General features: G+C 39.9%; 1 protein-coding gene across 4 annotated transcripts in view; it reads right to left on the bottom strand.

The window, feature by feature from the left end:
• Positions 1-2151: 2151 nt before the first annotated feature.
• Positions 2152-13767, bottom strand: part of DYRK3 (dual specificity tyrosine phosphorylation regulated kinase 3) — a 46111-nt gene continuing 34495 nt past the window's right edge. For 3 of the 4 annotated variants that reach the window (XM_063142824.1, XM_063142797.1, XM_063142806.1), the window contains exon 3: positions 2152-4881. In XM_063142824.1, coding sequence (XP_062998894.1) covers positions 3310-4881 — 1572 coding nt within the window. In that variant the 3' untranslated portion in view covers positions 2152-3309. Of the gene's footprint in view, positions 4882-6022; positions 6102-13767 lie in introns of all 4 variants that reach the window. The other variant, XM_063142815.1, reaches the window with a different exon arrangement.

The following is a 13767-nucleotide window of genomic DNA, read 5'->3' as shown; positions in this document are numbered from 1 at the left end:
TGCACAATCAGCCTTTTGCTTGTTCTCCTGGAATTAGCAGAGCTCATCATGTATGAGCCTTTTCAGTCAAAAAGTGAGAGGGGACAGGACACCTTGACAGTAACCAATCTAAAGAAAACAAATGCATTGTTTATGATGATGATGCCTAAAGGGTGATAAGGGCTTTATCAAGAGCTTATTACACTTCCAGAAGTTAAGTCACTCCTGGTGACTTAACTACATAAGCACAAATGAGTCAGTTTCACTGGAAACTGTACAAGATATTAACAAGCCAAGTTTTCATGCATATGTCATCTCACTGAATTTAAATAGTCCATAGGTATCTTTGGGGAAATTTAATTTTACCAGACTTCATAAGAATAACAAAAAGAAAATGGTAGGAAAATGACAGTTAAACTGAATTATGAATAGGCAACTGAATCATAGGACAACTTGTTTTAGATTTTACATTTAAGTTATCATAGTTGTGTATTTTAGTTTTAACTTTTGTAAACTGCTGAGGGAGCTTTGGGCATTGGGCATATAGAAATGCTGTAAATAAATAAATAAATAAAAATTAAGTGTCTTGCAGAAGATCCATATGTATTTTTCCTTATCTACAATAGAATGTCCTATTTGCGCATTTCAGGTAAATTATAGCCATTGCCTTTTAAAAATAAATATTTAACTCAGTACATGTAACATATAAAGCATTTAAAACATGAAGAATTATAGATTTAATTCTCCTTATAAGAAAAAAAATTAACTTGATAAAATACAAAACTGATCTCTGGTGTGTTTTACTGCAAAGTGTAGTAAATCTACATTTACTGTAATGACAACGGTTTAGTGCACCCCGTATTATCTAGGAAATCAATTTGGATTTGTCATGTTTACTAAAATGCAGAATAAAAATAGAAGATACTACCACAAAGAAATGATAATTGTTGTTGACAAAGCCAGTTTAGCAACAGTACTGAAGCAATTTCAAAGTTGATTGCTTCCTGCAAACATCACTATCAATTGACCATATAGTTTATAGAGAGTATTTTGAAGACTTATGTCTATTCAAGACTATACGAAATAAACCATGAGAAATTTCAATAGGTCAGCAGCAGCACCCAACCCCTTTGAAAACTTATCAAAGTTTAGGAGCATTAAATTTAAGGAAGTGCCCGAACTAATTTATTTCAGTTCTATTTAATTCAGTTATAGCTATTAAATCTCAGATGGAGTTTCATTCAGCTTCTGTACTTCTGATAAGATAAAAATACTTTATTCAACACAGCTTCCCTTAGGCTGCAATCTTTTACACACTTACCTGGGTGTAAGTCCTGATGAACCCACTGGGGTTTACATATAGGATTGTACCGTTAGGTTATCGTTTTCACCACTCACAATCTCTTCTGCAAAGGACCAATACCACTCTATTCTTGTATGTATGAGCCACCTTAAGGGTATCAACCATTAAAGGAACAAAATGTGTACTATGACAATTACTACTTCTACTGCATGGATTTGTATCCCAGATGACATAGTGAAATTTAAGGTATTTTAATTTGAATCAGAGTAAGTCGTATGTTGGTGAAATAGTGCTCTCTGGTATTGAATGCACTGAATAATTGGAGACAACAATAAAACCTTAACACAGAAGTGCTTGAAGACTTCGTTCTGACATTGGCTTAGTTATAAAGGATTATTACTAACGCTCTGTAAAATTATACAGAAGCAAGTGCCGTTCAAATCAAAATGATTTGTGATAAGAGTATATGACATGGCACTTGTGACATTAGCTAGTGAGTGTACAAGTAATTCCTTAATTCAGCAGCAAATTGGAATACACATTACAACTACAGATAAAAAATTAAAGTAGATATGATGAAATATACCATAAGAATAGAAGAAATATTCTTATGGTTTCTTATTTGTAACCTCAATTACAAAAACATGAAGCAACTTTTGTCGCTCAGTGATTGAATATTATCCTGCATAATAGGATCTACAAACTATTAACAGACTCACAGAACAGGTCAACAAATGAATGTAACCAAATGTAGAAAAGGGAATTTAAATAGTAGTGAAGACTTAACTGATTGGTTCAACATCTGACACAAGGTCACGCCAACAACACCTTTGGACTGGATAACTAAACATTTCCACTTTTCTCAGCAAAAAGTTTCACTCAACAAGAAGTTCCACTAAATTTGATTCACATGCCCACAAAATATGGCTCAGCATATGTAAAACTGTCATGAGGCTTGGCAAAAGATCAGGTGTTAAGGACTAAAAAAACCAACATAACTTGGAGGGGTAAATCCTTAGAAGCAAGCTTGCAAATAGCATTAAAATACATCTGTTACTTTATTTTTCTAGTATTCAGATGCTGCTCATTACATTTTACTGTACAACATTTTTGAAACACCAATTTGCTTATGTAAATTACTCAGACAGTAGGCACTGTCAACTTTAACATTAATTATTGGTATTTCTAGCTTGCCCAAACTTCTGGTTGAGACTTGAAAACAGAGTGTCTGAAACAGAGTTTGTGCTTCAAGGAATTCATACAATTAAAAGCCAGTTAGACTGATAGATAAGGAAACCTTTCTGGAGACATTTTGATTTCCACATACTAATGTAAAACTGTAAAGACCAATTTATTGAATGTAGCATGATCAGATGAGGAAAGGGAACCACGTGCATTAAACCTAGAGCCTAAAGACCAGTCTCTTTATAGCTCCAGCTCAACACCCACTTTTCTTACAAGTGTGTTATTGCCATGGACTGCAAGCAATTTGAAGGAGGCCCCTTCAAGGACAAAAGGCTTCCCAAACACTGAGATCTGGCACTCAATACATTGAAATTACAACAATAACTCAAGGGGAAAAGAGATTAGAACTTGTGCTTTTTGACCAGCATTCTGTGATGTATTCACTAGTTGATCAATTAAATGCATAGTTTATTTATCTTCAAACTGGTTTGCAGCAAATTGTCTGCTAAGTGAGACTGTCCACATGAGAAGTGGTTTTTGAGTTTTATTACAACAGCGCTATAAAATCCATCTGCTACACAGTGTGTAACCTCATTGAACAAAACAAATGTGCTGACCTATCAGAAGTGATGTAACAAGCACCACATTCCAGCTGAAACAACTTGATAAAACAATCATAGCCCTTAAAATGCTTGTTTTGATTCAGTTTTTTTTATACAAGATTTAGTGTTCAATAAAAATTCTTGTCTTTCTTTTTTCCAGATCTCTGCGTTTAGTCATCTTTTGTGTTTCAAGGAGATAATTAAAAACACATCTATACTCTGGGAGTATGTAATTCTCTATTAGCTGACCAATTTTGGTAGCACAGTACATAGAGGTATATTGGCATTTGAGTCAGACATTAGATTAGCTCGCAGTTTGTTGGCTACCCCCACAACTGGGGGTAATCTGGAACCTATCCCTGGGAAAGAGCTCGTATAATGAGCAATCCGTTTGCCTGGTGTTTTATCCATGCTGGGTGGTTTAGGTACGCGTTTACAAATCCAAGGATGTCTTAAAGCTTGGCTAGGAGTCATGCGTGCTGAAGGATCCCAATTAAGACATTCTTTTAAGAACTCTATAAACAAAGGGTCATCACAGCCTTTTAATGCTGTAACCCAGTCCTTGTTGCCTGGAGCACCACGCATTTTACCCCTACGTGATCTGCTGCCATTAAGAGTCATTTTCCCATCTGCCTGTGTTGTTACAGTGCAATAGCGAGGATGACCTTTTGAATTGATAAAGTTTTTGGCTCGCTTGGACTGGTCCAGCAGCTTCTGTGGGGGCATTCCAAGGAGTTCCATCATGCACGCTAGTTGATCACCCTCATCCTCTCCTGGGAAGAGAGGATAACCAGTCAACAGTTCCACAAGAATGCAACCAAAACTCCACATGTCTATGGGCATCCCATAACGACTTCCCAAAATGACTTCTGGGGCTCTGTAGAATCGAGACTGTATGTAAGTATAGATTCTTTGGTGCTCAAAACAGCTGGATCCAAAATCAATTACTTTGATTCCACTCCGCCCTTGCTGCTTTAGGAGAATATTTTCAGGTTTCAAGTCACAATGGATGATTTTGTTTTTATAAAGAGCCTCCAGACATTGCAATATAGAGTGGGCAAATTTACGCACAAGCTGCACACTGAAGCCTTGAAACTTGTTTCTTTTGATCAGCTCATACAGATTCATGCTCAAGAGCTCAAAAGTCATACATATGTGATTCCGAAAGGTGAAACTCTCTAGCATGTGAATAACATTCATGCTTCCAGTTTTATCCTGCTTTTTGAGATGCTCCAAGATTCGGATTTCTTCTGCGGCTTGCCGGTGAAACCTCTTCTCATTGCGTACCATCTTCAAGGCCAAATGCTGGTGATGTTTGTGGTCATAAACTTTAGCTACTTGGCCAAAACTACCTTTTCCAATGATTTTAAGTACTTCAAATCTGTAGGCAAGATGGTCATGAGGCACATGAATGTAGCTGCCTTGTTCATCATCATATCCACCATTATTTGGGCCACCAATGACTCCTTGCCTTTTCTTTGCATTTGGACCCACAAAATAAATTTCAGCAAAGTTAAATATTTCTTGCTGTTCATAGGCTGTTAACTGCTGTTTGTATTGTTTCAGTGCTTGATCAGCAGACTGACTACTAGTTTTCTGTGCTTTTGTTGAGCTGCCACTATTTTTGGTGGTACTGATGCTGTCAAAGCTTTTATCTTTTGCTGGAGTTGGAAAAGACCTTTCAGAGCCATTTATTCCAGAGGACTGTAGAGTACTGCTCCTTCTGTTGCCAGAGTCTTCAAACAACTGCTCAACTTTGACTTGGCTCCCAGTTAAAGGATGATCTTTCATTGTGATTGTGTTAGTAGTTACCTGTAAAGTTGAAACAAAGGAAGTCATTAGTATTCAGTTCTCACTTTAACAACTGGGAAGCAGCAGCAATGATATGAACACATCAGATGGAATATATACAAACGTACTAATTCTTATCTAATCCAGATACAGCCAATCTTACACTAGCATGCACAAAGAGCAGCTACACAGCACCTACTCTTCAACCAGCATATGGGCAAGTGCTGAAGGTTTAGCATAAATCAGCCAACAACTGATGTATGTGTCTTTGCTAACTCGGAACCACAGGCAGCAAACTACAAGGAAGCAAATATACATCACAAATAAGCACACAAAGAAAATGGACAAGCAGAAGCAGGTTGTGAAAGAAGCCTTTCCAAAAGGCAAGAAGAAATGGCGACCAGAGCAATGGATGGGTGAATGATATTTTGGTTATCAAGGATTCCATGCTACTCTCTAATTATGCACGCATAGCTCTTATTCATTTTTATCTGGAGTTGTATATGAAGGCATAACTGGATAAATTTTGCAGCTCTCCTAGAATACCACCTTGACCCAAATTTGAGCCCTGCAAAAAGAACTTTTTGCTATCCTATGCCAACAAGTGACTAAATATTTTTCCCAGTAAAAAGAGCCAATTGTTAAGGAAATATCATGAAGTGGACTCTATTTTGATTAGGCAGCAATATATCATATGTAGACTGACTTCAAATTCTATCTCTGTAGAGGTAACTTACTTATTATTTATGGTTCATATTACTTTCTGTTGCGCAACAATTGCGGGTAGTGCAGAAACATCTGTTTTCCATTTTAGCCTCTAATCTCAAAATAAAGACAACCAGCCCTCGAAACTGAAAATAGCAGCTTCCATTCCAGTAAATATATATATATATATATATATATATATATATATGTCTGAAGATAGCTGATGAGTGATGCTATCCAATTCCTTTATAGCAAGTTACTGTCTATTATCCCAACATAGCAACAAAATAACAACTCCTGTGGAACATAACTTACATACCCCTTTGCACTAAAATGCCAACACACAGTTTATGACATTGGCTCAGAAAATGCAGAGTTTGAGGAGATCAAGATCTATATTCTTCCTGACTGCTATATCTGTCTGGAAAATGTAGACAGTACATTTTGAAACACACACCTTTCCAGGAACTCATAGAAAATATGATCCAGAGAATTAGCATTTTAGTAACACATTCTTCGCTGGACTTACGGGTGAACTGCAGAGAAAGAATGACAGACACTGTAAAATTCTGAGTAAGGCGGCCACGTACAGCACATAAATCAAAATGGCACCAATTCTCTATGAATTAGAAAGGAATCTAGGTTTTGGAGAGAGAGAGAAAGTTCCTTTTTCAGAAGTGTCTGCTCTCCAATCCCAACAATGGTCTGAAACATTCCAGACAAATTCTTCTTGTAATTTTGCACACATTATGGAGGGGGAATATAGGAACAGAGCGTCACACTGAAATTTAAACTGAACTGTTAAGTTTGTCCTGCATTAAAATGTTAGCTGCAGCCTAAGCTGGGGGGTGGGTGGGGGGAAGGTAACATTTCAAGTAAAATTTTAAAACTAATACTTGCAGTAGAGTAACATACTATAATGCAGGTGACATTCTGCTATCTGTTAAATAAGAGAAGAAAATAAAGCAAAGTAGCTGGCAACTGACCCAAAAAGAAGGGAAAGGAGAAACTCTGGAGCTGCACACCATATGAGGCAGCAGGATGTTTCAGACTGAACTACTTCAGACCCCTCCCTGTAGACAGAAAATGAGAAACATTCTTGGACCCAGAACCTAGTTTGTCAGTCCCACAAGTGGTGGGAATTCTGCCTATACGCTATGCTACATGGAATCTGGCATGTAACAAAAAGTAAGGTTGTGGATTATTTGTGTGGGAGGTGAGGGGAGGTCTTTTTAAAAAGTTTCTAGCATTCATGCTGCAAGACAAGAACATGTGAGGAATGCATTTGCTTAATGGCTCAGAAAGCCAACATGATTTAGGAATGGAATTATATAGATTGCCAGCCATTCATCAATAAATGGTATTTCTGTGCTATTCCCAGATCCCTATCTGCCCTCACAGCCCCAACTTGACTCTTCCTCTCCACAATCAAAATACCAAGTGTTGTGAACATGAGAATATTTTGATCAAGTTACATTTTACAACACACACTGTGCACAATTCATTTCCCAAAATGCATAATTATAAATACCAATTCAAAGTCAATTACTGGCTCCCACATCCTTCTCCCCTTTGACCACTTGCATTCTCAGGAACAGGCTCCTCTCCTTCCCAGCAAAGCAAACTCTCACCCACCCACCGCTGGGCTTGATAGCTGCCCCTTCACCCTCTCCGCTCTGAAAGAGATTTGTTATGATTGAACCTTATACCTCCTGGGGCAGTATTTTGTTTCACAACGTATTTCCCATTTTTGACAATCATTCTACAAGGAAATTAATTCAGGACATGCTGATAGGCAAAAACAGGTTGCTAATTTTTGTAGAAGACTAAGCGTATGTCCTCTATTTTGATAGAAACAAATTCTACAACTCCCAGCCAGCATGCATAGGATTGTACCCTTGGATGAACACAAGAAACACAAACAGACTTACAGAGAATTCTCACACAAGGCATTAGCTTGGGAGAGGTCAACCCCTTGTTTCTCTGCACTGCTCTGAATATGACATTTGCATGTGCTTCCTAATATTGAGCAAGAATTCCACCCACTATGCCAATTTCAGTCCAGGTCCACTTATTTCCCTTGAGTGAGGGGGGAGGCAAGAAAACAGGAGAAGAGAAACAGATGAACAAAGAGCTTCAACTTCTATAAAATATTAATCCACCTTTTAACATCCATCCATTTCTTATCACAGTGCCCTAAAGGTAACCTTTCCTGAACAAACTACAATAAAAAACCTCCTTGATAGAACATCTGTTTTGTGTTGTTTTCTAACCCAGAACTGTCAAAAAAGCTTCCAAGCATGCCATTGGATCTCGAAGGCCCCTTAAAACACGTTTTAAAACTATAATTAGTAGCCAGATTAGCCATCTGTTTAACTGTCTGATCTAGTCTATGCAACTACAGTTAACAACCATCCAAGAGATCTAGAAAAATGCTTTCAATGTAATATTACCCAATGCATAACAAAGAGACCTGTCTCGGTTTGAAAAGAAATAATTCAACAATAACTTTTTCATAATGCATTGTTTAATATTATATTCAGAAGTATGCAAGCACTGTTAGTCTGAGTATTCAAAGTATTTGGCAAATAGAGTGTCCGGTTGTCTGCCATTCCCTCTTTCCCAGAATATTTATAGAGCAGGTTCCAAAATAAGAGTTATTGACCTGGTTTGCACATAGTGTTAACCCATGGTTTATTTAATTTAACCAAGCCATGCTAACAAATCATGGTTTGTTAACCACAAACAACCCAGAAAGAGAACCCATGGTTTGTTGCTGGTTTTTGAAATCTGGACTGCTTGAACCATGGCTTACCATTATATATGAAACCAGAAGTGTGAGATTATTCATGGCTTGTTTTGTCAGGCTTCAGGCATGGTGGGCAACAGTGGTATAAAAAAACCAAGATGCTCTACATGCCAGTACTATAGTGTCACAAAGTTAACTGGGATAATGGGAGGGAGCAAAGAAGACTGGTTCGCATGTAATGACAACCCAAAGTATGAGCTGAGTATGGGTTGTTGTTGAACTGTGGGTTGTCATTATGTGTGTACTATAGTATAACTATGGATTGTTAACCACAAACAACCCGAAGTTCATAACTCAACAACAAAGAATGGATTTCCTTCCTGGGTTGTTCATGGCTAATAACCCATAATTAAATCATAGTGCAGGATTCACACATGATAACTCACAATTCAATGACAATCCACAACTCAACCCATACTTTGGGTTATTATGTATGAAACAGGCCAGAGATTGAGAAAATAAACCAGTTTGTTTGATAGTCTGCCAGACAAACCCTGGATAGGGCAACAAACTATGGGTTAGCATCATGTGCAAACCAAGTCAGTGTATGGGGGTGGGGCCTTCTTTGCTGCAGCAAAAACAATGGGAGCAGTGGCAATCTCTACATGATCTGCAGACCCTAAGCTACCAAGCTTGTAGAGGGCAACTAGTCTCCATGTTGGAAGCCCCAAAAAATTCTGGAAACTATATTCTTGCAAGTGACAAAATGCAAACATTCAGAACACTGCAAATACACTGCAAGTACACCATACAGGGTTGTCCATAACAATCTGTCACTGATCTGTCCTTAGTGAAAAGCCTGTCAGGGGCTGGTCTTGACACTGTTAAAAGCTGCGACACTAGAAATACGTATCTGGCTAGATCTAAGAACACTGGCAGTCTAAACTAGTGGTGGAACAACCAATCTTTATTTGTCAGAATGAAAGCATCCATCACAATCATTGTCTCGGTTCCTGGAATGATCAAAGCTAAACAATGTTAGAAGACCTACAGAGGTGGTAATAGAGAATACCAATTCTCACTTTTTAGAAAGGAGTGTTTTAAGGGACTGAATGACCAAGAAAAATAACATCTTACCATATAAACTGACTGAAGAAAAATAAAAACCCAGTGCACATTAGCAGTGACCATGAGCCATACAGTCTAGTACTTTGCATGTTTACTCAGACGCATTCATCTATAAGATCACAAATTAAACAATCTTTGGCAAATATTATTTTATTTCCTTTAAACCTAGAAGGAATGATAGCTAAAGTACTGGTAACTTTTAGAACTACCATATAGCAGTTAGGCCTCCAATTTATTTATTTATTCAAGATTTACTATCCCTATACAACTGATGAATTTGAACACTTAGGGCAAATGACTCTCTCCACAACCTCCAAACCAGCTGTATTTAAAGATCGTTACTTTCACCCCATCTCCCAAACATATAGCTTTAATAATAAAAAAAACCACAATTCTGCAAAATGTATTACCAAAATATTTGATAAACATTTGTATGCAGTAAAACTCCTTCATATTGATACACTTTGCAAAACAGAAAATAAAATAATTAAAACAACTGAATATGTTGCAGTTATGCTTTATTTTTTAATGGCCTTAAGCTAGGGTTGCAGAACCTCAGGCCCAGGATCCTAATCTGGCCTGCCCAGGGTCCCCCTGAAATCTATACTACCTTCCCCCACCATTACCAATTGTGCAGCCCTACCGCCCCCCTCCCCTCGCCAATTCTAAATGCCTCTCCTAAGGCTTAGTTACTGGCAGTAAGAACTTTAAGCTAAAATATACTAATATTTTTGGGGGCCACCCCTTTTGTCTTTTGGCCCCGCCTACTACTGGAATGAGCCACTCCCCCAGGAGCTTCTTTAAAATGGAATTTGGCCATGAGGCAGAAAGCAGTTTTGCATTACTGCCTTAAGCCATAGCACAGCTTTTAAACGTAGCTTCACGACACACTGTGAATCTATGGACCCAGATCATTTGCTACAACTTACATTTGGATATAATCAGTGTAACTTACTTGGGATCCTATGCAATCCCAGAACAAAAGTTGAGTTGGGGGTGGGGTGGGGAGAAATAAAAGCAAAAACTGCAGAGAACTTAGTAACACCATCAGTCACTCCCCCACCCCACCCCCGAGGACCATGGCAACAGCAGCACACACCAATAATACAAAAAGTAGATGAGCCCCCATCACTAGCCATGTTTGGAGTGAGACAATCCACACATGACAACAGGCAGATGCTTCAATGACATTAGCCCCCCCCCCCAACATACACACACCTCACAAGACAACCCCCTAGACCAGGGGTGGGCAATTTGTGGCCTTCCAGATGTTCAGCTGCAACTCCCATTCTCCCTCACAATTGGCTAGCTAGGGTTTGTGGGAGTTGTTGCTGTCCAGTATCATCTGGAATGCCACAAGTTGTCCATCCCTGCCCTAGGCACTGAAATTCCACAGCATCCTCCACTGAATGATCCAGTGTGGTGTAGGCAACAAGAGTACAACAACTAAACGCCTTCAGAAACCCCTATATAGCACTCATTCACAGCGTGCTAATACTCATAGCTGGTCAAAAATGAAACCACAACGCTACTGAATGAAGATGTCACCCTGCCCTTGTCCAGGCTTTACTGGTTGCCTGTTTATTTCCAGACACAACTCACAGCGCTGGTCATATTTAAACCCCTAAATGGTTTAGATACGCCTAAAAGAACAAGCACCCATTTAAATGATCCAGCCTATCCCCTGCAGTCCAGTGGAGAAATCCTTCTGTATGTCCCACCACTGGGTGAGATGTGGTTGACAGGAACAAAGAACACCCACACCCACATCTGCATGCAGTAAACTTCCTTTGCAGTGATGTATTTTGCAAACCAGAACATTAAAAAACTCTTCCCGAGAGATTCACCTCAATCCGCCACCAGGAGAAGACTTACCTCTTGAAGCATGCATTTGGCTTGACTTCTGCTTGATCTTGTTAGCCTCCCTGCTTTCTTAGTAGGTTTAATCTGGTATTGATTAATTAATTTTATTAGACTTGAAGGATTTTAGTTATTTTGTCTTATGTTATTTTAAAAATATTATAAGCCTCCATAATCATGCTGGTTAGGGTGGATTGGAGGGACAAACATCCTGTAATAAATTCATGATTTTGACTATGAAAGAGTGAAGCAAGGACTGGCAGTACAGCAGAACCACCCAGCTCACAGACCCAGACACACACACTAGAGCCAAGAAGGTTAAATGAGGATAAGAAATGCCCAACGCTCAGTGGTAGAGCACAAGCTGTGTATATTTACTGTTTTATACTGTATGATTTTATCTGTACACCGCCCTGAGATCTTATTGATATAGGGTGGGATATAAATGTTTTAAATAAATAACTAAATGGCCTTCTTCAAACCCTGCTGTCCTCGGGAAGGACTGAGGAAAAGCAGTCTGACACCCAGGGGAACCACAGCCAATCTAAACCGATAATACTGAATTAGTATAGACCAATAATCTGACTGGTATAAGGCAGCTCCCTATGTTCCTATGAGCCCTAGCCCAGCAGAACAGCACAGGTCTCACAGTCAGGAGGCACTGGAAGAGAGCACCGTGTCAGAGCCAATCAGGAGAGCTGCATGGTCCAACTGCCTGGCTCTCACATGACACAGTTTGCCTTTCGCATCAATCCACCCACCTAGGCACACATTCTCCCATGTTTGTTTGCCTGAGCTGCTCATTAATCCGTCTACCTCCCAACTCACTGCCTCATTCATCATGGCAGCAGTGACCAGGCTGCCTCCCTTAACCTCACTGAAGCTTAAGTGGCCAGAGAAGGTGCAGATCCTGATCCCTGGTAGCAAAGACGTTCTTGCTCCTCACAGCATTCAAAGTCCCATCCTCAGGTGAGAAAGGAATCACTTGCGCGCGCACACACACACACACACACACACACACACGGAGTTCTATCCGCTCCACACCAGTAACAAACAAACAACAGCTATGACAAAGTGGACATGTTTAATAAACATCATCAAAGACAAAACAGCTTCTGAAAGAAAGACGCAAGGGTGGGGTTGCCAACCTTCTTGCCCCAGCAGCACTTGCACACCTTTAATAGGTGCACAACAGGCAGCAGCGTTGGCACCACTGTTCCATCCCCACATTTCACTGTGATAAATAACCGTTTAACAAGCAGCTTACAAAGATACAGCTCCCCACTTGAATATGAAAGGTTGGCAACCCCAGAGAAACAGCCAGGATCAGACTGGTTACTGTGGCTGGTCATGCTGCAGGCTTCACTCGATCTGCATGGTGCTTGGAGTAAGGACCATTCTTGTCACTGCACCTGTTGGAGGTCTGCCTATGAAGAGCCAAGAGACACATGATAGTAGTAAGCAGTGGTCAGCAGCTACAACACTTATTTCCCAGATCTAGATGCTCAGGAGATGTTCGCAAACAACTGAGGGAGTGTTGCCACCTAGGTGCTCCTCCAGTGCCCTTCCCTCAGTCCCACCCGGTTGGGGAATGGACTGTAGTCATTAAGACAATACTTACCCATTCCCTGTAGGGAGTTGCAGTCGAACTCTAGTTGCAGCAGATGCTTGTTCTGTGACCGGGCTGTAATCCCCATCTCCAAAAGAGATCATGAATGTTTGGAATGGAGCATCTGGTATTCATAAACACAGAGCTTACCTTCATGTGGGGGTTCCTGGCCACTAGGTCCCTCCACTTCCTGCATGGTTTACATATGCCCTTGCGTTCCCTATGTAAGTGATATCTCTACTAGCTACTGAGTGAGGAAGAATGGTTAGCCAATACAGAGTTGACAAGTGTGTGCGTATAGACAAGGGAGACCTTTATAGCAGACATACTATGAGGCATTGCAACTTCCTCTCTCCCTTTGCTTACCTGCATGGGGTATGTTGGTCTTGCACCCCCAACTGTGTTAGTGGAATAGAAATTCCAGTTATGTGTTTGTGTGTGGAGTCGTGAGGTAGGGTAGCGTAAGGGTTCTGAGAAGCCAAGTGTAGCAGGCTGTTCTTCCCATATATGCTCTGAGACAAAGCTGTTTGTGCAAAGTACCCTTTCTCCATTGTCCCCATCACAAGCAGCCAGAGTGTCTCATGCCGAGTGCTCCATCGTCTGAGTTATAGTTTCCCACCAGGAGTTTATATTCTACTCTTGATGTGCTTCAAATCAGAATCCTATGCTCTGTTTTGGTGTCGTGGGTGGAGTGGGCAGTATATTCTAACTCTTCGTTAAGTTCAGTGGGAATATTTGAACGTGTATCATCTCTTTTGTCAGTATAATTGTTGTCCATGTCATGGGACAGGGACCAGGAGCAGGGTCTGAGTATTTAGGATTCAGACCAAGCTTGCTCCTAGACCAACATCACCAA

Source organism: Elgaria multicarinata, chromosome 1 (assembly GCF_023053635.1).
Source record: "Elgaria multicarinata webbii isolate HBS135686 ecotype San Diego chromosome 1, rElgMul1.1.pri, whole genome shotgun sequence".
In the NCBI taxonomy this organism is placed as follows: Eukaryota; Metazoa; Chordata; class Lepidosauria; order Squamata; family Anguidae; genus Elgaria; species Elgaria multicarinata.
This window is presented reverse-complemented; position numbering and strand designations above follow the sequence as displayed.